The sequence below is a fragment of the Petromyzon marinus genome, chromosome 42, assembly GCF_048934315.1.
Source record: "Petromyzon marinus isolate PM22_M1 ecotype Great Lakes invasive population chromosome 42, UKy_Petmar_22M1.pri1.0, whole genome shotgun sequence".
Classification (NCBI taxonomy): Eukaryota; Metazoa; Chordata; class Hyperoartia; order Petromyzontiformes; family Petromyzontidae; genus Petromyzon; species Petromyzon marinus.
In genome coordinates, this window is record NC_133708.1 from 9,067,824 (window position 1) to 9,094,988 (window position 27,165).

A 27,165-nucleotide genomic window follows, 5' to 3' on the forward strand; every position below is an offset into this window, starting at 1 on the left:
CTCTTGGGGGTGACTCAGCGTCAGCACACTGATCTGGCACAGCGAAAAATCCCCCTTTCAAATTCAGGCAATAACCCAGCATTAGATCTGTGGGTTAGGCCAGCTTCTTCGGGCGTAGTGAGTCGATAGTCTCAGCTCTGTCATCAATGACTCATCAATAAAACAACAAACATCATGAAATATTGTTTTCACTTTACCCTTTCCCATTACGATGACGTATGTGTACGTCATCAGTTTTACTTCCATGAAAGGCCATGCGGGAGGGCGTGTGGCACAGTTTGACGCCAGCTATCGTAGAGTTGCGGTCGTGTCGCTACAGTTATCTACGGTGAGTAAGAATGTCTTTGAAAACAACGGCGCTACGCCTCTCTAAATAAAATGAACGCCGAGCCGCTTGCACGTTCGGAGATTCAGCGGTGAACGGGACACCCACACCCTGCAACTTGCAGGCGTCTCGGAATGGGAAAGGGTCAATTTGGCAAATTCCAGCTTTCAGAAATTATTGGCATGCGAGTGAACACGATGAGCCGAGTATTAAAGATCTGCCTCCAGTGCGACTCATGGGACTTCCACTAAACAGTACAATCTTCTTGGTGATGTACAGGACCTTTATCAAGAATCGTATTGTCTGCTATCATATGCCACATCAGCAGAACGAGGTCTATGGATCATAGGAGTTTTTTTTTTATGAATCCCACAGCTCCTTCGGAAAATAGAAGTTGTGGGTAACAGTGTCGCGGAGAAAACCGAGTTCTCATGTATTTCTGTAAATTCGTCTTCTGGGGCAGTTCTCTCACACAGGATGGTGCACTGTCAGCTGTGACATTTTAGAAAGCAAGTGTCGTTGAATGAAGACGCGATGTGCACAGAACAAATTGAATTGAGAACTAGAAACTATTTTTTATTTTACCAGATAAGGCCCACTGAACTATTAGCTTTTTTCAGAAGCGACCTGACCACGAATTATAGCTCAACGATATGGCTTATCGCGTGGAAATGTATAGCAGTCAAATACTCTAAATGGATGTTTCTCAATTTAATTTGACCGAAAAAATTTATAGCTCGCAGGAGTTATAGCTATCATGAGTGTAATGATTAGTAGTGCTGTCACACGTGAATAAAGTATGCATAATTCTCTATTGACTGCTAATGAAAGTATACACTGGATTGGCACAACTGGATGAGAGTGGAAATGCTCAGTCGCCCCGTAGACCTTGAATCATTGGCAACCAATTGTCAGTACTCATGCGGTGATTCATAAACATTTCTAATGCATGTAGATGGCCTACTGCTAAAATAGCATGCGATGCAGTCGACACAATTCTAGATTTGAAGCTTTCGTGACTGCAAGGATCCATACTCTTTGGTTCTATTCGGTAAAGTTACGTAGGTTGTTTTATTTTTTACCTACGAGACTTTACCGAATAGAACCAAAGAGTCGACACAATGTTACCCTACTTTCACTCAACACTGCAGTGAAAATAACTGGGCAGGATAGTATCTAATTGGGGTGGCTCACCGGAGTTATGGTCAGCGCACTGGACTTGCAATCCGGAGGTCGCTGGTTCAATCTCCTGGATGGCATTTGGAACGGAGGTGCAAGTCTCTTAAAACCCGCTGCCTCTACCCACCCAGAGGGATTCCCCGCATTTAGTCGATTGGCAGGTCGCGTATGGTGGGGCAACGTGTGGCTGCTCCCACCTCCGATTGGCTCGGTTGGCTACATGCGGTGCGAAAGAAGTTCAACGTACATACTGGCCTGCGTGGTGGAGTCGGTGAAATATCCTCTGCAGAGGGGTTTTCCAGTACTCCACCTTGTGCGCACAGCAGCGTGAGCAAGCGATTGCAGGGCAGCACCTTTACCGCTGACAGTACCTAATATTGAATAAGCATCGTGACTGATTGGTGCCAATTACGATGCAGTTTTAATACGGCCAGAAAGCTGAAACGTGGTATAAATATAGTTGTGTTTGTGAATACTGTACCGAGATGAATCTTCAAATGTCAATTAAAAATCCAAAAACTAAAACCTTTGATTTTTGAAGATTTTTTTTTTACTTTTAGTCTCTGAACCAAGGTAACATTTTTTTTTCACCTGGAGGTTTTGACGAGTGCTGAATCCAAATATGGCATCGATTGCTCATTAACCACATTTCTTGAGCGATTTTTTTCGAAGAACGTGATACAGCCTGTTATATACCTTTATTTTAAAGGATGTGTTATTTGTGCTTGTCCACAACTGCCAAAGCAGGGACATTACCAAACAATTTGTTTAACAAAAAAATGGGTACAGTCTGCTACCAGTAACTCGTAGGGGATATAACAACATCATCAACCATGACCTATCCACTGTTCGATGAAGACCTGCGCATGCTTTTGCCATCCTTCAATCATCAATGCCACAATTGATTTAACTCCTTCCCAAGAGCTGACTTCATTAATCCATCTCCACCTGTCCAAATGTTCCGCTCAATTGGCTTCCATCCTGTTACAAGTCTTGCCCTATCAGCTATCATCTCTTGCAGCCACGATTCGTCCCACCATCACCGAATTACCGTTTCTTAACAGCCATCGTGGCGTCTCTAATTTCCATTTGTTCTCTGACACACGTGTCCTTCTGTGTCTTCGCTCAATGCCGAGCATGGATTACTCCATGCACCCTTGCATCCTATGATCCCTGCCTCCTAGCCCACGTTCCTTCTGTAGCGCAGTGTACATGTAAAGCTAAAACGTAAAATGCCCTTTGCAAAAGCGAGCACATAATTAAATTAATCCCTTATGTAAGAGTAACCTTTTTTGTAGAATTAGTTACGTCACGAGTTTTTTCTTTCTTTCTATTTTAGCCGAGGGCGATGTTCAAGGTTCGTATATAAAATTAGTAATGAGAGCTTAGGCTGCTCTGTATCAGGAGGCCATTACCGTGGACTTTACAGCTAATGGCTCACGAGCGAGCACGGTTGGCTGCGTACGGTGCGAAAGAAGTTCAACGCACATAGATACATTCATGAGCGGTTAAAGTACCAAACACTCACCTATACTGCGCATTTGGATACATCTTACGGTGCAATGGTCATCACACTGGACTCGCAATCCAGAGGTCGCCGGGTTCGATTCGATCTCTTGGCACGGCATTTGAAACAACGGCGCAAGTTCATTACATCCTCCCTGCCCGCCGTCCAGCCAGCAGTATAAATGGGTAACAGCAGAGTTAGTCGATCGGCGGGTTGCGTCTGGTGGGAGCGAAGAGTAGCTACTCCCACTTCTTCAAGGGCGTCTTCTTCAAGGACGTCTGGCCAGCATGGAAGAGTAGACCAAAGGTACACCTCTAGAGCGGTGGTTCTCAGAGTGCGGTGGTCCCCATACCATATCTCGAGCATGGAGTGGTCTTCCGCCAGCAGTGGCATGGATGGTTGCTTGTCGGCTCTGATAGTTCAAACGTGCGTTAATTCGCCTTAGTAATGATGGACCAATGTGTCAGCAGGTATCGATGCGATCGACACCAATTCTTGAGTACACGTTTTTAAAATGTGCACATCTCATACATGACGGGTGACCCAGGCAGCCTCTAGAAGCCACTAAATTTCAGCACAATGCGAAAGAAAAATGTTATACAAAGGCGAACTGAGCACCGAGGGAAACGAAATAAAATAACAAAGGCAACCTCTACTGCCCACTGGTGGACGGACACGAACTTTAGTAATTGCGCTGTGGTGACACTTTACGTAATAATACAAAGAAACGCAGCGCACATTCATTTAATCTCGCATGACCATTTTGTGCAAGTAAGATTAGACTACACGTGCTAGCGAGTATTGACTAAGCGGAACGTAATAGGATAATTAATTTAATCACTTTGATACGAATCATAAAAATTGACGTTAAAAAAACACACACCGTGTAAACGGCATTGAATGGCAAAGGGGTGTGTGTGGGGGGGGGGGGGGGAATGGCTGCGTTTTGCAGAGAGAGAGTGAAAGTCATTGAAGGTCCCCGCCAAAATATTTGTACGCTTATATTGAGTTGAGTCGAGGGCGTGGGTGGGAGAGGTGCCGCAGAGGTCAGAGCACCCAGTTCGAGTCCCGGCCACGATTAACAACAACCGTTTGACTGGGCACCCCCTCCTGCCTCATCATCATCATCAATTACACAGCCCATTCTCACCGGCGCTCCTCTGGTGAGGTGTGGCTCAATAACAAGCCATGAATAAAAGGCGTACGGAAGGCGGTGGACCAAAAAAGGCTGTGATTTTTGTTTTGTTTAAGCCTACGTTGACGCAGTCATGATTCTTTTACAGATATAAGTGGCTTATAATATTACTAATAACATCGTTTATTTTTTCTGGGTAAGATCGTGTAAATATAAATGTGTCGTTAAACCCGCCATCACCCGATACAGCCAATTAGTAAGGTCTTTCACGTATACAAAACATGCCAAAACATGCCATATTGTTAGTAGTTCAGCACACCGGTGTGTTGGAGAGTAAACCCACAACATTAACAATTCGAATACCACGTTTCGCCAGTAATTACAACCAGCCCCACCAGGCAACAGCCAGAGTTGCAGAGAATAATAATACTGGAAAAATATATAATCATAAGGCATGTGAATATTCATCTTATATTCATCCATATTCACCAGCGATTCAATTCATTATGATTTGACGTTGCAATTCTACAGAATAATCAATTCTCTCTCATCAATGTTTTCACGTCTCATTCGCATTTATTTAAAAGTGTAACATTGAAATATCAAGTATATACAATGTGCATAAATTTCAAACAATCGATTCTCACACGCACAATTCAATGCATTTATCCAGTACGTAATAACCTATGTAAATCTATGAATGAAGGAATTAATGAATGCTTCCTTATAGGCCAAATTTCATGCAGCCCTCCAACTGTTTGCTCTCAGCACTGCTGGTAGAAAGGGCTTCCGGTAGAGGTGGCTAAAGAAAAGCCCCAATGTAGGGTATTTTTTTTGTCTATTCTTGGACACTGTTCAGGCGTCACACTTGACCCCGCTTCATCTAACCGGCCCATCGACTCATTGCGTTTTACCCGTTCAACATTGCTTGGTGGACAGAGGTGGATGGATTTAACGCTTTTTTCCCATTCCGAGAAATTTTAAGGTCACATGGTGAGTCCCGTTCACGAATTAACTTCTTGAACCGTGCAAGCGGCTCAGGGTTAATTTTATTTAGAGGGGCTTGGCGCCATCGTTTTTAAAGACATCGTAATCACCACGGAGAACTGTAGCGACACGACCACGCTCTATGATAGCTGGCACCAAACTGTGCCACATGCCCTCCCGCGTGGCCCTGTTAGGTGCCTCGGGACCGATACATTTATTTTTTACGTCATCAGAATGGAAGCGGAAGGAAAACCGATGACGTACACGTGCATCATCGGGAAGGGTTAACAAAACTGGTTGCATGGGCAGTTGAAACAATTGGCAAGTTACACGATGTGGCTAATAGAACCGATGTAGCTAATAGAACCGATGTGGCTAATAGAACAAACATGAAATCACATAAGTATCAGTTGAGTGTCAGGGCATCATTCATGAGGGTCCTGCTTAGCAACGCTCGCAGTGAGTGTTGCCTCCTCACCTGCCCCAGTGATGTCAGGGACTTGTTAATGGCTGCAGCCTCCACGAGTCTCTGGCCGGTTGCCTCCGTTCGAGAGATCCTCTCTGAGCCGGCCAGGTCACCCAGAATCAATGAGCCGTGGGAAGCGGAGCCGGAGACCACATCGAGCCCCTCCAAGCTGAGTGTCGTCAGCAAATGCGAGCGGGAGCTGTGGCAAAAATATCAACCATTGTGGCCAAGGTTGTGTATTGCTCAGTTGCATTGTGTACCTTTCGTCCATTGGCACATACTGATATTAGGAGCATCATCATCAGCCACGTCCTCTGCTGAATGAAGGCCTGTCGAAACTGCGGACACCTTTCATGGTCCAGCAATGTCATAATCAATTTAGCACCTGCACACATATTTAATTAATTGACCTGTCTCCCAGGTGAACGTTCCCGAGAACGTGTACAATAACATAAATCAAGTGTGAGTACAGGTGTTGGATAGCGTCAAGGTCAGAGCACTGGACTAACACTGCTGAGACCCTGGGACCAAATCTGGGTAGCTACCCAAGTCTAATGAGCTGGTGGTGTCAGCTCAGTCACCAATTACTGCACAAAAAAACACATTGCATTTGGTTTTCACTCAATTTGGATATATTCCAGTTCTTAGAATAAGAAAAAAAATTGAAATTCAATGTTAATAAATTATTTTTAAGAAAGGTTTTCAGTCCACGGTGACCTGATTAAATGAATATCAGTAAAATTGCATATGAATAGATGAAACTTAACATAGAATGTTACTTCATTCAGCACTCACACAGAGCAGCGCATCATCTCAGATTGGAGAATGGCCAATTGAAGGAGTATTTGGCTGCTATAAAGTTCCACACGATAAGCCACTTCGTTGAGATACCATTTGTGCCCTGGTCGTTTCTGAAAAAGAGCTATATAGCTCAGTGGGGCCTTACCTGGTAAAAAAAAAAAAACAGACCTGTGGATGTTCATCTTGGTGGAGGCCACGGTGCGGTGCTTATGGGCGGTCTCCATCACGCGCACAATGTCTTCCTCCGAGGTCACGATCGTTGTGGTCAGGCCCGGCACGGTAACGCTCCTGGCCTGGCCACGCACTTCGAGGGGGCCTGAGCCCGGCTTGCCGAGGAGGTCCCTCACAGTCTCATTGTAAATCTCCAGCATGGAGATCTGCACAGCAGAGCACGACCACCCGCGTACGTAACTGCACTGACGCATTTAAATTTTTTTAATATTACCAGATTCGACCTGGTCACAAATGATATTTCAACAAAGTGGCATATCATGAGGACATTGATAGCAGTCAAATAAATTTAGATTTAAAGCTTTCGTGACTGCAGGGATTCATATTCTTGGTTCTTTAGGTAAAGTCACGTAGAAGGGAAATAATATTTTTTCCCCTTATACGTGACTTTACCGAAAGAACCAAGAATATAGCAGTCAAATACTCTAAACGCACGTTCATTCTAAAATAGGGAGGGAAAAAAATGTAAGGATCCGGAGAAAAATCCATCCGATCACGGGGAAAACATGCCAACTCCAAATATACAGGCGTCAGGGTCGGTATCAAACCCCTGATCTTCCGTATACCAGGCGAGGTTGTTAACATCTCGCCACTGTGGATTGTCATTAGGGGCAGGCGGGGCCGGGTCCAATGAGTGAAAAAGAAACAAATTACATAAACCTTTACAATAGTTTACATTGCTTGAAGCAAACGTGACTGCTGATGAGATACTGCATGTCGAAACAGCTGAAAAGATGCACTTCTAGAAGGCCTTGTGACTCACGGGAAATGCCAAAAAAAATATAGATATATGAAGGAAATATACGATCCGCTTATTTATTTAAGTTATTTATATTCTCCACAATGATACACATTGTTATTTTGCGTTAACAGCACAGTGCTCACCTTTTCATTATGAAGATTACAAAACTGCACAAACCCCCCTCAATCCCCCTTCTCCCCTCCCCGTGCCGATGTCTCAATGGACCTACCCCTCACCCCTTGGATCTCCACGCCCCACCAATTTGCTGTCAAAATGACAAAGAACCCCCGTGTAGGCTTAACAGACTGTAGGGGCAAGTTCTGTTAGCGAGCAACTATGAAGGCAGGCACGGCACGCGAGGGGGTGGGTGGCCAGTACCACGTCCGGCCGCCTTTGTATCCCCAGTGGTGATGTTTACACATCTCACCAGGTACTCATTTGAGGCTGAGTCGACCTAGGGGAGGACCAGAACATATTCAGATAATCGTCACTGGTGTCGGCCGCGAGCGGCAATCGAACTGGGGTCGCCGGGTTCGTAACGCTTTTCGCTAACCGTTGAACTACCGATCCCCTTTGCCGAAATTCTGTACAGGTATACGCACCAGCCACCACTCCTTTCATTTAAATGGATGTAGAGGGCGCTATTGGCAGATACTATTATCCCAGTCAAATCCGCGAAAATAATAACCAAACCACCTGGACTGCACCCAATCCCATCAGATCTCAGTAGCTAAGCAGGGTTGAGCATAGACAGTGCTTAGATGGACGACCAATATGTACAAGCAGGTTGTCATAGGGATGCGGGGCTATGCTGTGGGCAGTGAAGCAAAATAAATTGTTGTACCTTACTTCTATTCTCCCACACTCTAAGCTCCTCACCCACACTGACCAGTGTTATGAAATGTGGTCAAACATAACTTCCCGCAATTCGCTGCGTGGGAAGGCCTTTGTGTCGCAGTGGATTAACAAAACGGCCATATATACACGTGTGTACGTACTATATCTATTTAAAATCTTAAGCACCGCATAACAGTCCTGTAGATTTGATAAATAATCAGAGGTGATATACATTTTTTAAAGTATATATTTCACAATACATGTTTGGTGATTATTATGCGCACATGTTAATGTAACAGTGGCTCTTTGCACATTGCATGATGCAGTACTTGCAGATGCTATCTGGTGGAATGGTGTTTTTTCACAAGCGCTGGAGAAGCAAGTTGAAAATGTCACGTGGAATTTGCTTAACAATCAGTCATGTAAGGCATTTACATGAGACAGGACCAATTTCAGTCCACAATTCTGTAAGCCCAGAAGTAATGATATTTCATGGATCATTATTCTTCACTTAACATATGAGGAATTGCATTTTTCGCTGAGGTGGTTCATTGATAACATTTTAGGAGAATTATCTTAACAAATCGTAGCCATTTTAAAATAAATAAAAAACATTGTGGGGTAATCGTTTCTGACCTTCAAAGTATACTTGACATTGTGCCTTTCTTTGCAGATGTTAAGAAGCTCTTTTACAGACCTGGAAAATAGAACACAGTATACTCACATTGTATTTGCATGTAGGACTTTACAAGCACAACTACAATTATATTTTAATGTTTGCTTTAGCGGTTTATGCCACGACATGCATTTCAATATTTAATGAGAACACTGATGCAATACTAAAATGGCATGCTCATACGAATGAAAAAAGTATTCTGATTAAAACTGAACCTCGTTATATTTGATTATGGGCCCATAATCGCTCACACTAAAGAGCTCACGGTAAGACCGTACGAAAAAGCCACACAATCAATCGTCTTTAACTACGTGTGATGGCAAGGCAATCAGAAACAGATCTGACTGCAAAGCAAAGCAAGCGCTGTGGTAAACAACGTCGGTGCGAGCATTTCATCATGAGCAGCGAAGAGCGAGGTGCGCCCGACTAAACGCAGGCGAAGGTCGGGAGCAAAATTAGGAGCCGCGGCGTTTGGCAAACACAATTCATGCAACCGCCGCAATCTGCAATGGATACGTTCTCGTAACGTGGATTCTTCATGCTTGCACGCGGCTCTAACAACGACTCGTTGAGCATCAATTTCTCAGAGAGCTTTCTGCGAGAGACGATTTTTTTTTGTTGGCAGTAGGTGTCTTGCACGCGATGGCGGGTTTGGGTTTTTGTTGTTGCTGTTGTTGTTGTTGTTGTTTTTTTGCGGGGACTCACCGGACGTTCACGCCTGGAGCGTTGGAGGTGCCCATCATCGTGTGGGTCTTGCCGGAGCCGGTCTGGCCATAGGCGAGGATGCACACATTGTAGCCGTCCACGCAGGAGGTGATGAGTGGCAGTGTGTCTGCAAAGACTTGCTCCTAGAAGGCAGCAGCAATTGCTTTACAGCAGTGGCAGCTGCGCCGGGGCGTTGGGGAGGTGCCCCGCTTAAAACTTGCGTCAATTTCCTTTCACTTTCAAATAAAAAAGAGGAATCGTAAAATCCTTTTTTTTCTAATTAATTAACTTTGTTTTTATTTCAAATATAATCCCATAGAATCAATAATAAAGATATGATTTTGCATTGATTTGGGAAACCTCATTTGTCGCTCCTCGTGAAATAGAAATTTTGGCAGCTCACTAGCCAATCCAAACCACTTTCATCGCTCAACAATATTGAGCGACAGGGGCACCTGAGGTTCTGCCATAGGCAGCGATGGCATCATCCCGCCAAAGATTTGAGCCACGAGCCAACACTGCTGAACAGGGCACGCCATACAATGATCGTTGAATAATGTCTCGCTCGTTATTCATTAACTCAAAATTAATTCAGCTGGCAGGTGTCCAGATATGCTCACGAATCAGAGCACTGATACAACACCGTTGAGACCCTGGGTTCGATTCTGGGTTTCATCCATCGTTGAGTAAAAAAAACATTGGATTGGCTGCCGATCTGACAAACATTTGTCTGCGCAGGGTGTGTGGGGAAGTTTGTATGGATTGGAAGGATTAAAGAGGTCACTTGAAGGGATTATTCGGTGATATCTCATTCCACAGGCTATTCTTTAACACGAGCTGCTGCACTGCTCTGCGAGAGGTAACATTTATAGTTGGTCACGTCTCACAACATGATGCGAACAGCACAATTTTGATTAAACTTTGGAAAATACTGCAAATTTACACAAATTAATTCCAGCGTTGATTATTTCTGAACCATGTTAACATTCATACCTGAATATCAAAATATAAATTTTAACCCAGTTCAGGAATTCACAAAATAACTTTCTGCTTTTCAGTAAAAAAAAAACATCTAAAATTCAGTTATATCAACATGAGAGTTAATTTAAAATGAAAGAAAACGAATATACATTTTTTTCTCATATAAAAATACATATTTTACCGAAAGAACCAAGACTATGAATCCCTGCAGTCACGAAAGCTTTAAATCGAAAAAAAAAATACATGTTGAGTAATACTACCGCGTATATCCATGATGTGTTTTCGGTTTGTACCGCACGCTCTTCGGCACAACGTCCGACGTTTCAGTCCCTGAAGAAGCTTCGAGCACGCGGAGCAAAACGTACCTAAAAGCCTCTTGCCTCCTGCGTATGGACAGGTGGAGTAAAGGCACGATAGCCAGGAGGGTAAAAAAAAACCCCGGCAAGAAAACCTCAGAGAGCTGTAAGGCGCCTCAGCAAACGAAGCCACGTGATGCAAAGAAGAATAGACACTGACCTGCGTGGCGTTGGGAGGGAAGACCTGATCGAAGGCGAACGACGTCGTTTTGCCCTCGCTCTGAATAACCAGAACCTCGCCTGCCGACGGAGAAAACTCCAGGCCGGGCACGCCGCCGTCGGGCGCGCCGGGCCTGCCGCGGCAAAACACGCGGATGTTCCCACGCAGTTCCGTGAGCTGGTCGTGCAGCAGCCTCCGCTGCAAGGCCTCGCGCCGGTACAGCGATCGCGCCTCGTCCAGCGAGCCGGCGCTCGCCGCCGCTAGCCCGGCCATGCGACGCACCGCAGAGGTCAGGCTCTGGATCAGTCGACCCAGCTCCCCCAAGTCGCGACGGGCACCGTCGGAGAGCTGCGCTCCGAGCAGCGACAGCCCACGGGCCTCTCCCTGCGTCCGCCTCAGTGTCGTCCCGTGGCTGTTGACGAGCAGTCTTGACGGGATGGTTGCCTGTTGAGCGACAGAAGCCAAAAAGGACTTGGCCCACAAGGCAGACCGTGTCCTCTCGTCCGTAGGTAGAGCAACTATGCCACCGATTCACTGTATTCACTCGCTCACCAGCGGTCAGTCGTCTCCTCATCACTCACTTATGTTGAGGAATCAGTCTAGTAGACTGACTGTTTCGTCTCATCCACAGAAAGAGAAACTATGTGACACCGATTCACTATGTTCACTTGCTCACAAGTGGTCAGTCTTCTCCTTGTCTCCCTTCTAGTGCTACCGCCATGACTACTGTTCCCGTGAACTGCACTGTTTGATTCCTCCACTCATGTTGAGGAATCAAGTCTAGTAGACTGGTCTGCTTCGTCTCATCCATGCCGCGTTCAGCCACCGCATTGCGGGTGTAAACACATCTCCGTCCCACTGCTCTCCTTGCACTGTTCGACATTGGAAATCCATCCCATCGTCACGTTTATGAAGGCCTCATAACATCGCTCAATTCAAAAAATGTATTACCTCTTATCTATTGTATGTTTGCTGCTGGCCGGTTGGCATTTTGGGTCTTTGTGCCTGTGCTCAGCAACCGTGATAAAAAATAAGAGGGATTCCTGGGGGCTGCACGGGAAAAAGCTCAGCCACCCATCAACCGAAACATCCACCTGCGAATGCAGAGAAGATCTGCATCATGCCCAGATCTTAGGGACTTTGAGGGGACATATGGGTTTAGCATGTCAATGATATAGGCTGGGGAAAGATGGTTCACTGCTTTGTAAGTTAACAATAGGATTTTAACTGTATTATATGTGAAACTGGAAGCCAGTGCAGGAAGGTGAACACGGGCGTAATATGATATGAAGAAGGCGTTCTGGTTAACACCCTAGCAGCCGAATTCTGAACATGCTGCAAATTAATCAGCACCTTCTTAGCCACACCAGGGGTAAGACATTACAATAGTCTATGCGAAAAGAGATGAAGAAATGGACCAGCTTTTCTGCATCTGAGGCAGAGAGAAGGGATCGGATACGGAAGATATTCCGAAGATAGAAAAATTTAATATTTGTGAACTTTTTAATGTCAGCCTTGAAGGACAATGTGGGATCACAGATGAGCCCTAGATTTGTGACTTCACGTGCCGGACTGATTCCTTGATCATCAATCGTAATGTTGAAGGGTGCAGCTTTATGAAGTTGGCGGGGTGACCCAATGAGTATCACCCCCGTTAAACACCGTTCAATTGAAGGAAGTTTTGTTGCAACCAACTATTGATGGAAGCCAGCGCCGAAGTAAGCATGGAAGCAAAGGGATATCGGGCTCAGTATGCAAGTACATTTGATTGTCGTCTGCATAGCAATGAAACATTAGGCCGAGGTTTCCGAGCAAATTTCCAGTGGGTCCACATAAATGTCCAGTGGGACCACATAAATGTCCAGTGGGACCACATAAATGTCCAGTGGAACCATATAAATGTCAAGTGGGACCACATAAATGTCAAGTGGGACCACATACATGTCCAGTGGAACCACATAAATGTCCAGTGGGACCACATACATGTCCAGTGGAACCATATAATTATAAAAGAGAGCTAAGAACTGACCCCTGAGGAACCCCAAAAGAAACAGGGCTGGTAGCAGATTTAAAATCTCCCAAAATAAAGGTTCCATTTCTGATTTAAAGCTCACTAAACTACAGTTTTTCATACTCTTTGGTTATTTCGGTAAAGTCACGTAGGTATAAAAAATAAAATAAAAATTTCTTGCTGTAGTTTTCACACCTGATGATGATTGCTTGTGTTGCAATCGAAATGTCGTGATTTAATTTATTTTCTACCTACGTGACTTTACCGAAAGAACCAAAGAGTATGGATCCCTGCAGTCACGAAAACTTCAAATCTAGAATCAGTTTTTCATTCGGGCTGCTTTTCAAATTAAGTGGAAATGAGGTGCCATCACTGCAGTACAATAAACCGGGACATATCATGAGCAGAAAAATATCTCACAATACAGGAAGATAGGAGAAATACTTGTAAATGCATTGTCTAAACTGGTGTATTATTGCACAAATGCCAAAAAGTGCCTTTTAATATCCCAGGTAGACTTGCGGATTTTCCAGGACAGATAGCTCAAAAAGAGGACATCCTGTGAGAATTGGGACAGGTGGCAACCTCAACTGGATATCTGTGACAAAAACTACAGGACATCTGTGAAAAAGAGCTTTATAGCTCATTGGATTACTCCAAGTCACCTTTCTAACGGACGTCACTGCCGGCGTTTTGGGCCTGTTGGACAGGAAGGCCTGCAGCCGGCTCTCCACCTGCTGGCAATGGACCTCCGCCGATGCCACTTGACTCTGCAGACCGTGAACTTTGACCTCCATGCATTGTTTCTCTTGCCGAAGTTCGGCGACCTGCCTTAGGGATCCTTCCAGTCGCTCCTGCGTTTCCCGCAGCTGCTTGCGTGTGTCATCCAAGGCCCTGCCGCCGCCACGCAGACCCCCAGTGTGAGCGATGCCATCGGAATGGCCTTTAAAATGCGGCAAATGTAGCCCGTGTCCGTGCACTTTGCAATTAACTTTGGAAAACTCCAGCGGTACCGCTGTAATGAGGTCACAACGTCCATTGAACCTCTTTAATGAGTAAGCCAAATATATAGCTACACTTTATTCATTATTAAATTAGTGTCATGCAAAGAGCATGCCAAATTTATTTCAACAAAATGCACAATCGCTGAATTGCGTGGTGTAAAGTGTATTTTTTTTTTATTACTGTAAGCAGTATATTAGAAAGCTGTTCATTTTCCACGTACTTCATGATATCAATTGAATTAAGCATATGTGCCAACATAATTGAGCTTACCCTTGCGTCTTCAGCTCGGCCGTAACATTTGCTGGAGATGCTTTTTTTACGTCATCACCGTAGAGAGCGGTGTAGTTCGAAACAACTTCATCAGCATCGTAGTTGCACTGTCTGAGCATCGCCACAATGCCTGATTGGTCCTTCCAGCCTGGGATGGCTGCCTTTTGGGAATCCAAGCATAAATGTAACACGTTAGATGCTCTCATCACATTCGCAATAAAGATTGCTTCTTAAGGTCATGATACTTAGACTGGATTGTGTAAGAATTGATTGTATGGATGTATTTAATTGGTTCACGTGGGCCTCTGTAGCCACTAGTAGCCACCATATTCACTGCAATGTTGAAATAATAATCGAATCGTGACAATTTATTGAATCACTGATGGGTAGGAGCAAACACTGTCACATTTTTTTTTCCAAATTAAGGAACTAGAGGGCAGTAGTGTCGTATCTGCCATCTCATTTTAACTTTGTTCAAGGTATGCATTTTATATTTATTCGACGCAACATACCGCGTGGAAATTAATAAATGTAGGGAATTACATACTTGGACGAAGGCCAATTTGCTCCGAACAAAATCCAAACGGCACTCCCACTGTGCTGGGACATGCAGCCAGGCTCCGCTTTCTTCATCAAAAAACTTGCAAATCGTTCTCCTCTCCTGCGAATGGCAACAGTCGTGACGGGTTGTGGTGCTCACCAATTCGGGGGGCCTTAAGCAACATTATATTTTGGGGAAGGAGCGGGATGGGTGGGAGTGGGGCTCCCCTTTCAATTTCTCAACTCCTTAGTGAGATGACGACAGAGGAGATACAGACAAGAGATCTAGAGACATCGCCCCGTTCATTCTAAAAAGAAAGTAGTAATATGACAGAAGAGATTTAGACAGCGATGAAAGAGAGATGTGTGGACAAGACGGAGCTGCAGTGAAATGAGAAGAGTGATACAATTGAGACAGATGGAGTGAAATGAGAGAGCAAACGATGGAGTTTTATGAGAGAGATGCAAACATGATATGGATAAGATAGATTAATTTGCCTTTTACTGTATTAGGATGTATTAATCTAGCTGATAGTTGGTTCACCATAATTTTTGTATGAATCCTATGCCACTTGAGCTCAGATTAGAATCTTCATTTAGAATGCAGGAGGAAATATAAAATTAGATGTCCATTAGGTTACAACAGCAACCAATACAAAAAAACACGATACGAGTGCAACATTGAGAAAATGGTAAGCTAGTCACTAAATATATATAGGTATGATTATTTTAAAATAGAAATCAGTCCCAGACCACATCAAGATAGCAGCACACAGCAGCAGTAGGCCCTCAATACAATGGCGCACTAACACCGAACTATCAATACACAGTTAATGATCAAAGGTACAAATCACATTTGGGGACTTAAGACATTTTATTGCTTTTTTGCTTGTGCCTAGTGCCACCACTGAGCGGTGATGCCAGTCTCTTAATGGAATTGGATTTTTTTTCCACGGCAGACGATGAACGACTGCACGTCACAGACAGCCTGCGCCGTGTTCAAGTGCATTTTGGCAGGTCGGCGGGTGACGTTACCTCGAACAAATACGTTGTCAGCTCGCCTTTGGTCGGGTGATGGAACATTCCGATGCGGTCGTCCTCCATCATGTTGGCGCTGACATTGTGGGCACGCGCTTTGTGAAGGTCCTCGTGCCCACTGCCCCTGCCGGCAGACGGGCCCTGTGTCGAGTGGACGGGGGGTTAGCTGCTTATAGATCAGAAGATCCAGTGTACAGATGTGAAATGCGAACAAGAAAATACATGCATATGTACGAAATGATATATAGTAGAAGCCCTCTTAACCACGGTAATTGGTTCCACGAAACCGGTCGATAAGTGATTTGGTCATTAAGCGAGTATAGGAAATACACATTAACGGCTTAATTCGTTCCGATAGTATCGACAGTAACCCTTTTAACCCAAAAAAACGTACTTTATAACACTTAAATAATGGATATTAATACATAAAGATACTAACAACATTATACACACATAATATTAAAAGAACCATGGTTACTCAATGCATTAATTAACATTTACTGTACCTACATCAGCCCATCATTAATAGGGGAATGGCCGGTATGCAAACACATTGGGCTCTATGGAGGCCCATAGTTAAGTGCTTAGTCGTTAACGGGGGTGGTCGTTAAGAGGGTTTCTACTCTACACTATACACTATACTACTATACACTACACTATACACTACACTATACACTACACTATACACTACACTATACACTACACTATACACTACACTATACACATTGGGCTCTATGGAGGCCCATAGTTAAGTGCTTAGTCGTTAACGGGGGTGGTCGTTAAGAGGGTTTCTACTCTACACTATACACTATACTACTATACACTACACTATACACTACACTATACACATTGGGCTCTATGGAGGCCCATAGTTAAGTGCTTAGTCGTTAACGGGGGTGGTCGTTAAGAGGGTTTCTACTCTACACTATACACTATACTACTATACACTACACTATACACTACACTATACACATTGGGCTCTATGGAGGCCCATAGTTAAGTGCTTAGTCGTTAACGGGGGTGGTCGTTAAGAGGGTTTCTACTCTACACTATACACTATACTACTATACACTACACTATACACTACACTATACACATTGGGCTCTATGGAGGTCCATAGTTAAGTGCTTAGTCGTTAACGGGGGTGGTCGTTAAGAGGGTTTCTACTCTACACTACACTACTATACACTACACTACTATACACTACACTATACACATTGGGCTCTATGGAGGCCCATAGTTAAGTGCTTAGTCGTTAACGGGGGTGGTCGTTAAGAGGGTTTCTACTCTACACTATACACTATACTACTATACACTACACTATACACTACACTATACACATTGGGCTCTATGGAGGCCCATAGTTAAGTGCTTAGTCGTTAACGGGGGTGGTCGTTAAGAGGGTTTCTACTCTACACTATACACTATACTACTATACACTACACTATACACTACACTATACACATTGGGCTCTATGGAGGCCCATAGTTAAGTGCTTAGTCGTTAACGGGGGTGGTCGTTAAGAGGGTTTCTACTCTACACTATACACTATACTACTATACACTACACTATACACTACACTATACACATTGGGCTCTATGGAGGTCCATAGTTAAGTGCTTAGTCGTTAACGGGGGTGGTCGTTAAGAGGGTTTCTACTCTACACTACACTACTATACACTACACTACTATACACTACACTATACACTACACTATACACATTGGGCTCTATGGAGGCCCATAGTTAAGTGCTTAGTCGTTAACGGGGGTGGTCGTTAAGAGGGTTTCTACTCTACACTATACACTATACTACTATACACTACACTATACACTACACTATACACATTGGGCTCTATGGAGGCCCATAGTTAAGTGCTTAGTCGTTAACGGGGGGGTGGCCGTTAAGAGGGTTTCTACACTACAATACTACTATACACCACACTACCATACACTGCAATATACACTACTATACACTGCACTACTATACACTACACTGCTATACACTACACTACTATACACTACACTAATATACACTACACTACTGTACACGACTATACACTACACTACTATACACTACACTGCTATACACTACTATACACTGCAGTACTTTACACTACACTACTATACGCTACAATATACACTACTATACACTACACTACTATACACTACACTGCTATACACTACACTACTAAACACTGCAGTACTATACACCACTTCTGTACACGACTATACACTACACTACTATACACTACACTACTATACACTGCAGTACTATACACTTCACTACTATACGCTACAATATACACTACTATACACTCCACTGCTATACTATACACTACACTGCTAAACACTACACTACTATACACTGCCATACTATACACTACACTACTGTACACGACTATACACTACACTACTATACAATACACTATACACTACGCTATACACTACACTACTATACACTACACTATACACTACACTACACACTGGGCTCTATGGAGGCCCGTCGTTAGGCGATTAGTCGTTAACAGGGGTGGTCGTTAAGATGGGTTCTACTGTACAGGAATATGACAAAGAATTTCAAGGGAAAAGTTCACACTTCACGACTGGCCCATATACAAACCCCCACAATAAACGACATGCATATGCATTCTGAAGCCAACCCACTGCCGTCAGTCACAGCATTTATTTGAAAATGCTTCATCACGCTGGTCTCAGTGCAGGTGGGTGGAGGGGACTCTGAGAACCTAGGAATAGTTGAGATATCACTCGCCGCTGTTGTTAGCCATGGGCAAACGATGATACACAGGTCACTACTGGGGTCATAGCGCACTGACAAGCAAAGTAACCCTGAAAACGTGGACTTACATGTACAGTACTAATAATCTTCAACCGGTAATTTAGTTAAGCAGTCCCACTCTTGAAGAATTGCCAAACAAAAGTTTGCTGACGCATTTGTATTATATATTGCACTGTAACTCAGCAATAATAACAATTTCAACTTGTGACGTGCACCACAGTATTCATTCACGATCAAAGACGGTGAATGATGCAGAGGCGCGGGGAACCACAGACAAGCAGGGAAGGGTGAGCCAGCGCCAAATTACCCCATAAGCTCTGCGGTCCTCTATATACCAAGATGTTGCCAATTAATAGAGTGTTCACATGTGCGAGGGCATGGGAGCACCCGGACAAAAGTCACGCATGCGAAGGGGCAACGCTCGATCCCATGCAGACGGAACCATGGAATCCTCCCTTGCTGTACCACCTTATACCGGTCAGCCAGGACACGGCACCTCGATGCCCATGGGGAGGGAGTTTCGCAACATTTGAGTGATGTATGTGGAACTTCTTTCGCACCTTACATAGCCAACCGTGCTATTCGGAGGTGCGGGGGAAGTACAACAAACTAAAAATAAAAAGCCGCTCTAAAGAAATTAGTTAATCAGTCGAAATTTAAATCTGCATAGCTCCAGTGGCTTCCTAACATCAGAAGGAAGAGCGTTCCAGACGGCCACAGAAGCGTGCCTGATACTGCGCGATGGAGTTGCCATCTTTGTTAGATGGTGAGCCAAAAGTCGCTGCAGTTCACGTAATCCAGCACCTTCACAGTGCTGGATTACAGGCGTGCACCACCGCCGCCCTGTAATACATAACATGACTGTGGGTATATTCTCAATGTGTGTACCGTACAAGGAATTTACAACGTGTGACCTTATCTTACTTTATTTTGAGATGCGTCATTGAAAAATGTCCCCTGATTTTCCCACTCTTCGGGAAATGGAATCATACCCATGTGTGGCTGAAACAACAACACATTTACATTCATGAGCACAGCGAATTGACAAAAAAACCACATTGTAAATTGGCAGTACGTTTATATTGTGGGTAATTGCATTTAAACTATGAAGATTGCATTGGCAGCTCACCCTGTTTTCATCAAAGTACAACCGCACTCCATCTTGCATGATGCAGGAGTAACACATGCCATTGTCATGTACAAAGGTATCAAATATCAATGATACTTCATCGGCTTTCATATCCTGCATAGAAAAAAAAACACACACATTCACATCAACCGTTGAATATAGTGATGCTGAAACACTACGTGTTAAGGATGAGTTCTGAATTTTTTAAAATATGCTCGCTTTGACCCAGTAAACAAGCAACATTTGGCCAATGTCGACGTGGTTGGAACCATTAACCAAACGTTGGCCCAACGTTGCCCCAACGTTCCATGTTCACGGAGGATGCATTCATAAGGTACAAATATACATATGAAGGATGTCTTTCTGATTTCAGTGTATTGCAAAAAATCTGAAAATTGTGTTTTGTTTCAGTTGTCCAAAAGTATCACTTCACGAGAAATGACATCACGTACCTGTCAACCCCTTATCAGTGCCTACCTTCAGACCTTATTGGTCACCCCGTGCCCTTATAAATCTCAACGTTCATCCTACAAAGTCCCATCACGAGGGAGAAACACAAACAAATAGGCAAAAACAAATTGCCCATATTGAAACGGCTGTATGCCATATGGAGCTGAAAACTCCATTTCCCTGCACAAAAATAGGGGTAAACCGTATGGGTCGACAAGTATGCGTATACAATTCCACTTCTGTACTATCCCGGTGAAAGTGGTGTCACGTGGCATCGGGTGATACTTTTGTTAGCATGAAGACACCTTAAATTATTACACAATGTGAATTATCCAAACATGATAAAATCCTTAAATTATATCCAAAAGTGTTCTTAAAAATCTGAAAATACGAAATCCAAAGCATTTGATTCAGAAACTCATCTCTAGTTACATGCTTGTGTATAATTTAGTGTCACTTGCATTCTGGCCATGTCATACGCATCCTCGTAAACATGCCAACGTTGGGGCAACGATGGCATCTGGCCGGAACTATTGGACCAACATTGGCCCAATGTTTGCTCAACATCCCGTGTTTGACTGGGCTCCTGCAGTTTGGGAACCACCCTTCTGAGAAATTGGCTCCCCACTAGACTCACCTCAAAGTCAATATAAAGCCTGTTGTCCTGCGATCTCTCGTCATTATCTTCTCGATCTTTCTGTCCAGAGATGTTTATGTCGTACGGCTGAGCACCCACTACCTCGAGGGTGGAACTCGCCCGTGTCCCCCTTTTGACGGCGGTACGTGACTGAGCAACGGACTCAACAACCACGGCTTTATTGGCGCTCGAGTTCAGAACACTTGGGGAGCTGCCCATTGCACCCCTCTATCTGAGCAAGGAATGTTTGGCTGATGTGCCCGAAGCAGCCTGATACCTGGATGGGGGAAAAAAAAACATTCTAAATTACTGTTGTTATTCCAGCCCCTAAGTGCACGATAACGTTGAGATGCTAACTCAATGACAAAATATGCCACGGTCAACAGATACTTTTCACACATGGGTTACTTTCACTCAATGTCATATATGTACGTATGTATGTTGAATTTATTTCGCACCGTACAAAGCCAACCGTGATAATCTGAGGTGCAGGGGGAAGGACAACAAACTAAACACAAAAATCAGTGCCAAAGAAATTAGTTTTAAATCTAGATTTTAAAGTGCACAAAGTATTTTGGCTCACAGTTTAGCTTTTGCTACATTTACAACTTTTATTTAATTACTGCTGATAAATAATAACACAAAATAATTATTATGAATACAATACAGATGAATATAGGTGAAGGAAAAACTACGAACCGATTACCACCAAATGAGTCACCCAAACTTGACAACACGCACCACACCCTCCTCACATTCTAATGGCTCCTACACAATCCTCCTCAAAGCATCACCCGATTCGCTCCGTCTCTTCCACTTATAACATTCACCTCCTGTGTGGCGACCCTAACTCGCCTGCTCGTGTTATTCCACTGCGATTTACCACCGAAACCCGTCTAACCAATAAGTTGTGTTTTTTTATTCCAATAAAATACTTCTGGCAAAAAGAAACAACAAACCTACATGACATTTACTACAGTGTACAATTTAGTTTATGCAAAAAAATCTAAAAGTTTAACACGCTAATATTTTGGGGAAATTTTATATTCCAATCTGTAAGTTCCCAGCCAATTGAGACATTACCTGACCAAACATGTGTCTACGCTAGAATGGCTGCGGTCTGTAACATGCACACTGCAGTCTTGATTGAAGTGATTTAACAAATACTTGCCGTGCAGCCGTCCCAAGCGATGGTTCCAAGCAGTTTCTGAACGGTCGCTCCAATCAGTCTCGGTAACTGTTGCCACAACAGACGAAATACCACTTGTGTGCGTTGGAATGACTGTGCTTTTGTATGAGTTGTTGACACAACGCTCACAATTGAGCATGTGTTCTAGGCTATTTAAACACCACTGTACAGTACTTACCAAGCATCTTCGTGTTTTTACACAAGTGTTTTCTGGTAGCCCTTGGGGGGGAAAAACGTTTTAAAAATGGATAACGCGAAAAGTTTGTTGTGATATATCACGTCACATTTACAGTCCCCTGTACAGTGACGTTTTTAAAATAAACATAGTGAAAGCATCGTGATAAATTCACAGAGAATGGGGTCATTGCATTAATTAACTTATAGAATACAAAACACCCTTGGACGGATAAGGTCATGGGGGTTGCTTGACCATACTTCACGCTGTTCACAGTGGAATACACCATGTAGTCTCCGACTTACGAACAACCGCAGTTACGAATGAGCTTCCATAACATACATTTTTGTTTAACCACCAGACGTGAACTCACAATTGCGAACCCAACCGCATAACTATTTTGTTCAGTGGAGCCATCCTGCGCGTGAGATGTAATGAGTTCCAGCATCCCACTGGGGGTAAGTGTTTGTGTGTGCTTGCAAAATTTTGGAGACTCATTAAGCCCCTTTTGGCAAGCAAGCCAACATCAGGACTCAAAGGTAAGTGAAAAAAATCACGTTTTATTTATTTACAATGCAGTACTTATCACAATATTACATACAAATGTACAATATTCTAATTGATTATTTTAACAATGTTTCCATTTTTTGTTTAACCGTAACACATTTCAAAACGCTGACTTAATGGGCATTTAAACAGTGCATTTTGTATTCTAGATTTAAAGCTTTCGTGACTGCTAGGATCCATACTCTTTGGTACTATTGGGTAAAGTCACGTAGGTGAAAACAAAATAACAAAAAATCACGACGTTTCGGCCACAACACAAGCGGCCTTCATCAGGTGAAGGTACGAGACTGTCTGGAGGACAGCGCTGGAGTGGAAGAAGCCACGCTTAGATCACGACCTTTAAGCTGTGTGAGAAGAAAAAGACCAAGCGATAGGATCTTGGACAAAAATTAAACAAAAATGTATGACATATTTAATTACAAAGTTTGGGAAAATACAATTTTAACATTTTTTTTTAACTTGCACTGCTGTGGAGAATTTTGACTAATACATAATCAGACAACACATCTCCATATATCTATCCCTGCAAAGAAATATGAAAGTATTTTTTTACACCAGCATCTAGCCCACATGGCATTTTGGGAGGGCATAATTTATGTGGTATTGGTTTAACACAAGGGAACGCTGGACCGGTTTTGACACGCAGTGTCTCATCAGAAGTCAGGCTTGCTTGAACAAACGCTGCTGAAATGCAAGGGGCGGTATAGACATGGACCCTCTAATTTGTATATGGCTCCTAAATGTGTTATTTGTATCATACGTTCGAAACCATTAATTTTGTTTAAATGGCATTATTTCCAGATTCACGAACGAGACAAAGCTGCTGTATTCTCCAAACACCACTGCATAATACCTAACAAAAAGTACAGCGATCTTAATAATCAACAACCTCCACAAGAGTTGATTATTGTATTTACAGACTTGTCAAGAATCCCACGAAAGGTCACGTTTGGGAAACGCCTTCAGTGGTCACTCGTCGACATCACATTGCATTTACTATCACGCATTGGCACCGCTCGCCTATGCTTATCCATACTGGTAAGTTAAATCGTAGTATTAACCGGTTTCAATCACACGGAACTAAATATTGTTTTATTTCAGCAGGTAAGGGCCCACTGAGCTATATATAGCGAGGGAAAAAAGTATTTGATCCCCTGCTGATTTTGTACGTTTGCCCACTGACAAAGAAATGATCAATCTATAATATTAATGGTAGGTGTATTTGAACAGTGAGAGACAAAATAACAAAAAAATCCAGAAAAACGCATGTCAAAAACGTTATAAATTCATTTACATTTTAATGATGGAAATAAGTATTTGACCCCCTCTCAATCAGAAAGATTTATTTTCTCCCAGGTGTCTTTTATACAGGTAACGAGCTGAGATTAGGAGCACACTCTTAAAGGGAGTGCTCCTAATCTCAACTTGTTACCTGTATAAAAGACACCTGTCCACAGAAGCAATCAATCAATCAGATTCCAAACTCTCCACCATGGCCAAGACCAAAGAGCTCTCCAAGGATGTCAGGGACAAGATTGTAGACCTACACAAGGCTGGAATGGGCTACAAGACCATTGCCAAGCAGCTTGGTGAGAAGGTGACAACAGTTGGTGCGATTATTCGCAAATGGAAGAAACACAAAATAACTGTCAATCTCCCTCGGCCTGGGGCTCCATGCAAGATCTCACCTCGTGGAGTTGCAATGAGCATGAGAACGGTGTGGAATCAGCCCAGAACTACACGGGAGGATCTTGTCAATGATCTCAAGGCAGCTGGGACCATAGTCACCAAGAAAACAATTGGTAACACACTACGCTGTGAAGGACTGAAATCCTGCAGCGCCCGCAAGGTCCCCCTGCTCAAGAAAGCACATAATGCCCGTCTGAAGTTTTCCAATGAACATCTGAATGATTCAGAGGACAACTGGGTGAAAGTGTTGTGGTCAGATGAGACCAAAATGGTGCTCTTTTGGCATCAACTCAACTCGCTGTGTTTGGAGGAGGAATGCTGCCTATGACCCCAAGAACACCATCCCCACCGTCAAACATGGAGGTGGAAACATTATGCTTTGGGGGTGTTTTTCTGCTAAGGGGACAGGACAACTTCACCGCATCAAAGGGACGATGGATGGGGCCATGTACTGTCAAATCTTGGATGAGAACCTCCTTCCCTCAGCCAGGGCATTGAAAATGGGTCGTGGATGGGTATTCCAGCATGACAATGACCCAAAACACACGGCCAAGGCAACAAAGGAGTGGCTCAAGAAGAAGCACATTAAGGTCCTGGAGTGGCCTAGCCAGTCTGCAGACCTTAATCTGAAGGTTCGAGTTGCCAAACGTCAGCCTCGAAACCTTAATGACTTGGAGAAGATCTGCAAAGAGGAGTGGGACAAAATCCCTCCTGAGATGTGTGCAAACCTGGTGGCCAACTACAAGAAACGTCTGACCTCTGTGATTGCCAACAAGGGTTTTGGCACCAAGTACTAAGTCATGTTTTGCAGAGGGGTCAAATACTTATTTCCCTCATTAAAATGCAAATCAATTTATAACATTTTGAAATGCGCTTTTCTGGATTTTGTTGTTGTTATTCTGTCTCTCACTGTTCAAATAAACCTACCATTAAAATTATAGACTGATCATTTCTTTGTCAGTGGGCAAACGTACAAAATCAGCACGGGATCAAATACATTTTTCCCTCACTGTATATACTGTAGCTCTGTCTCAGAGGCGACCTGGCCACAAATGATAGCGAAGCGAAGAGGCTTATTATTATCTCGTGGATATTAATATCAGGGGCCGTCCATAAATGACGTCACGCGATTTTTGACGATTTTTGACACCCCCACCCTCGTCACACGGCGTCACAAAAAGTCCGACCGCCCCTCAAATATGACGTCACAAAGCTCTGCCCCCCCCCCCCACAAAAAATCAAACAAGCTTCAAATCGCTTTAAACTATTGTCATTGTAGCGCGTATTTAATGTGCCGCTGCACTCTGATGTTGTGGGAGAAACATTTATTAGAAAGTCTATTTAATTAAGTAGAACGTGTTGTCTGTATTTATTTAAAGTTGCGCATTTTGATGTGACGTCACAATTCTCAAACACCCCCCCCCCCCCCCCCAGGTGCGTGGCGTCATTTATGGACGGCCCCTCAGCCAGATACCCTAAACGCATTTTAATTCTAAATGTGGTGAAAAAAAACCGGATGACCTGGAGAAAAATCCACGCGGCAAGGAGGAGAATGAGAAGAAAACACAAACTCCAAATATAATAGCATACCTGTCAACCCCTTATCAGGGCCTGCCTCATTACACACCAATTCAGACCTCATTGGTCACCCCGTGCCCTTATAAATCTCAATGTCCACCCTACAAAGTCCCATCACCACGAAGGGAGCAACCCAGATAGACAAAACAAAATGTTACTAAACAAAACCAGTTTTATGTATTAATTTTAATTGGTGTCAAAGATGCTGCTTATGCTGTGATCTTGCATGCTGCCTGCTTGCTTGATATGTGGATGCACACACTCGCGTTGGAAATGTCCAACAATAAACACAGCAAAATTATGAAGGGTTAAACAATATACTGTTTTTATCCGGCCTTATGATTTGTGTTTGTTTTGCCCGCATTGAGACGTCTGTACGCCGTATGGACACGAACACTCAAAATGTCCCTGCACAACAACAACACGGGGTTAGACCCTGTGGGTTGAGGGTGGCTATGCAACAGCAGGCGTCAGGGTCAGGGATCGAACCCACTGCACAACAACACGGGGTTAGACCCTGTGGGTTGAGGGTGGCTATGCAAAATTCGGTCACAGTCCCTATGATCGCTGTTACATTGCATTTATGGCTTTATTTTGGTGATTTCGAAAACGTTTTTTGGTTTGGCCATTTTTTATTGTAGTACGGAGTTAGACTGATGGCCTTAATCTAAGTTGTCTTGTGGTTGTTGTTGTTGGTTGACTTGCATCCCACTGGGATTTTTGCACACAGCGTTGGTGTACGGTGCTATTTCAGGAATATTTTTATGGTTTTTTTACCTGGATTTTCTGTTTGGACAGTCACATAGTCACTTTAATATGTTTTCTTGTTCATGTTTTTGTTTTTTGTTTGTTGCGTTTGCACCCGATTCAAGAGCCGAATGGCTCACAGGGCTATACCAAATAAATGGAACTATGAACTTTGAACAGCAGGCGTCAGGGTCGAGGTTTGAACCCTGCAAAACAACACGGGGTTAGACCCTGTTGGGTTGAGGGTGGCTATAC

The 27,165-nt window shown here is 43.6% G+C and overlaps 1 protein-coding gene across 1 annotated transcript in view; it reads right to left on the reverse strand.

Moving 5' to 3' along the window:
• Window positions 1-21,271, reverse strand: part of LOC116951200 (uncharacterized) — a 33,626-nt gene extending 12,355 nt beyond the window's left edge. The window contains exons 1-12 of the mRNA XM_032969684.2: window positions 20,966-21,271; window positions 19,879-19,992; window positions 19,674-19,751; window positions 15,950-16,093; window positions 14,922-15,035; window positions 14,375-14,535; window positions 13,765-13,993; window positions 11,089-11,532; window positions 9,592-9,734; window positions 8,847-8,907; window positions 6,569-6,777; window positions 5,612-5,798 (exon numbers count right to left, since the gene is read on the reverse strand). Coding sequence (XP_032825575.2) covers window positions 5,612-5,798; window positions 6,569-6,777; window positions 8,847-8,907; window positions 9,592-9,734; window positions 11,089-11,532; window positions 13,765-13,993; window positions 14,375-14,535; window positions 14,922-15,035; window positions 15,950-16,093; window positions 19,674-19,751; window positions 19,879-19,992; window positions 20,966-21,184 — 2,103 coding nt within the window. The 5' untranslated portion in view covers window positions 21,185-21,271. The remainder of the gene's footprint in view (window positions 1-5,611; window positions 5,799-6,568; window positions 6,778-8,846; window positions 8,908-9,591; window positions 9,735-11,088; window positions 11,533-13,764; window positions 13,994-14,374; window positions 14,536-14,921; window positions 15,036-15,949; window positions 16,094-19,673; window positions 19,752-19,878; window positions 19,993-20,965) is intronic.
• Between the last annotated feature and the right edge of the window lie 5,894 nt (window positions 21,272-27,165).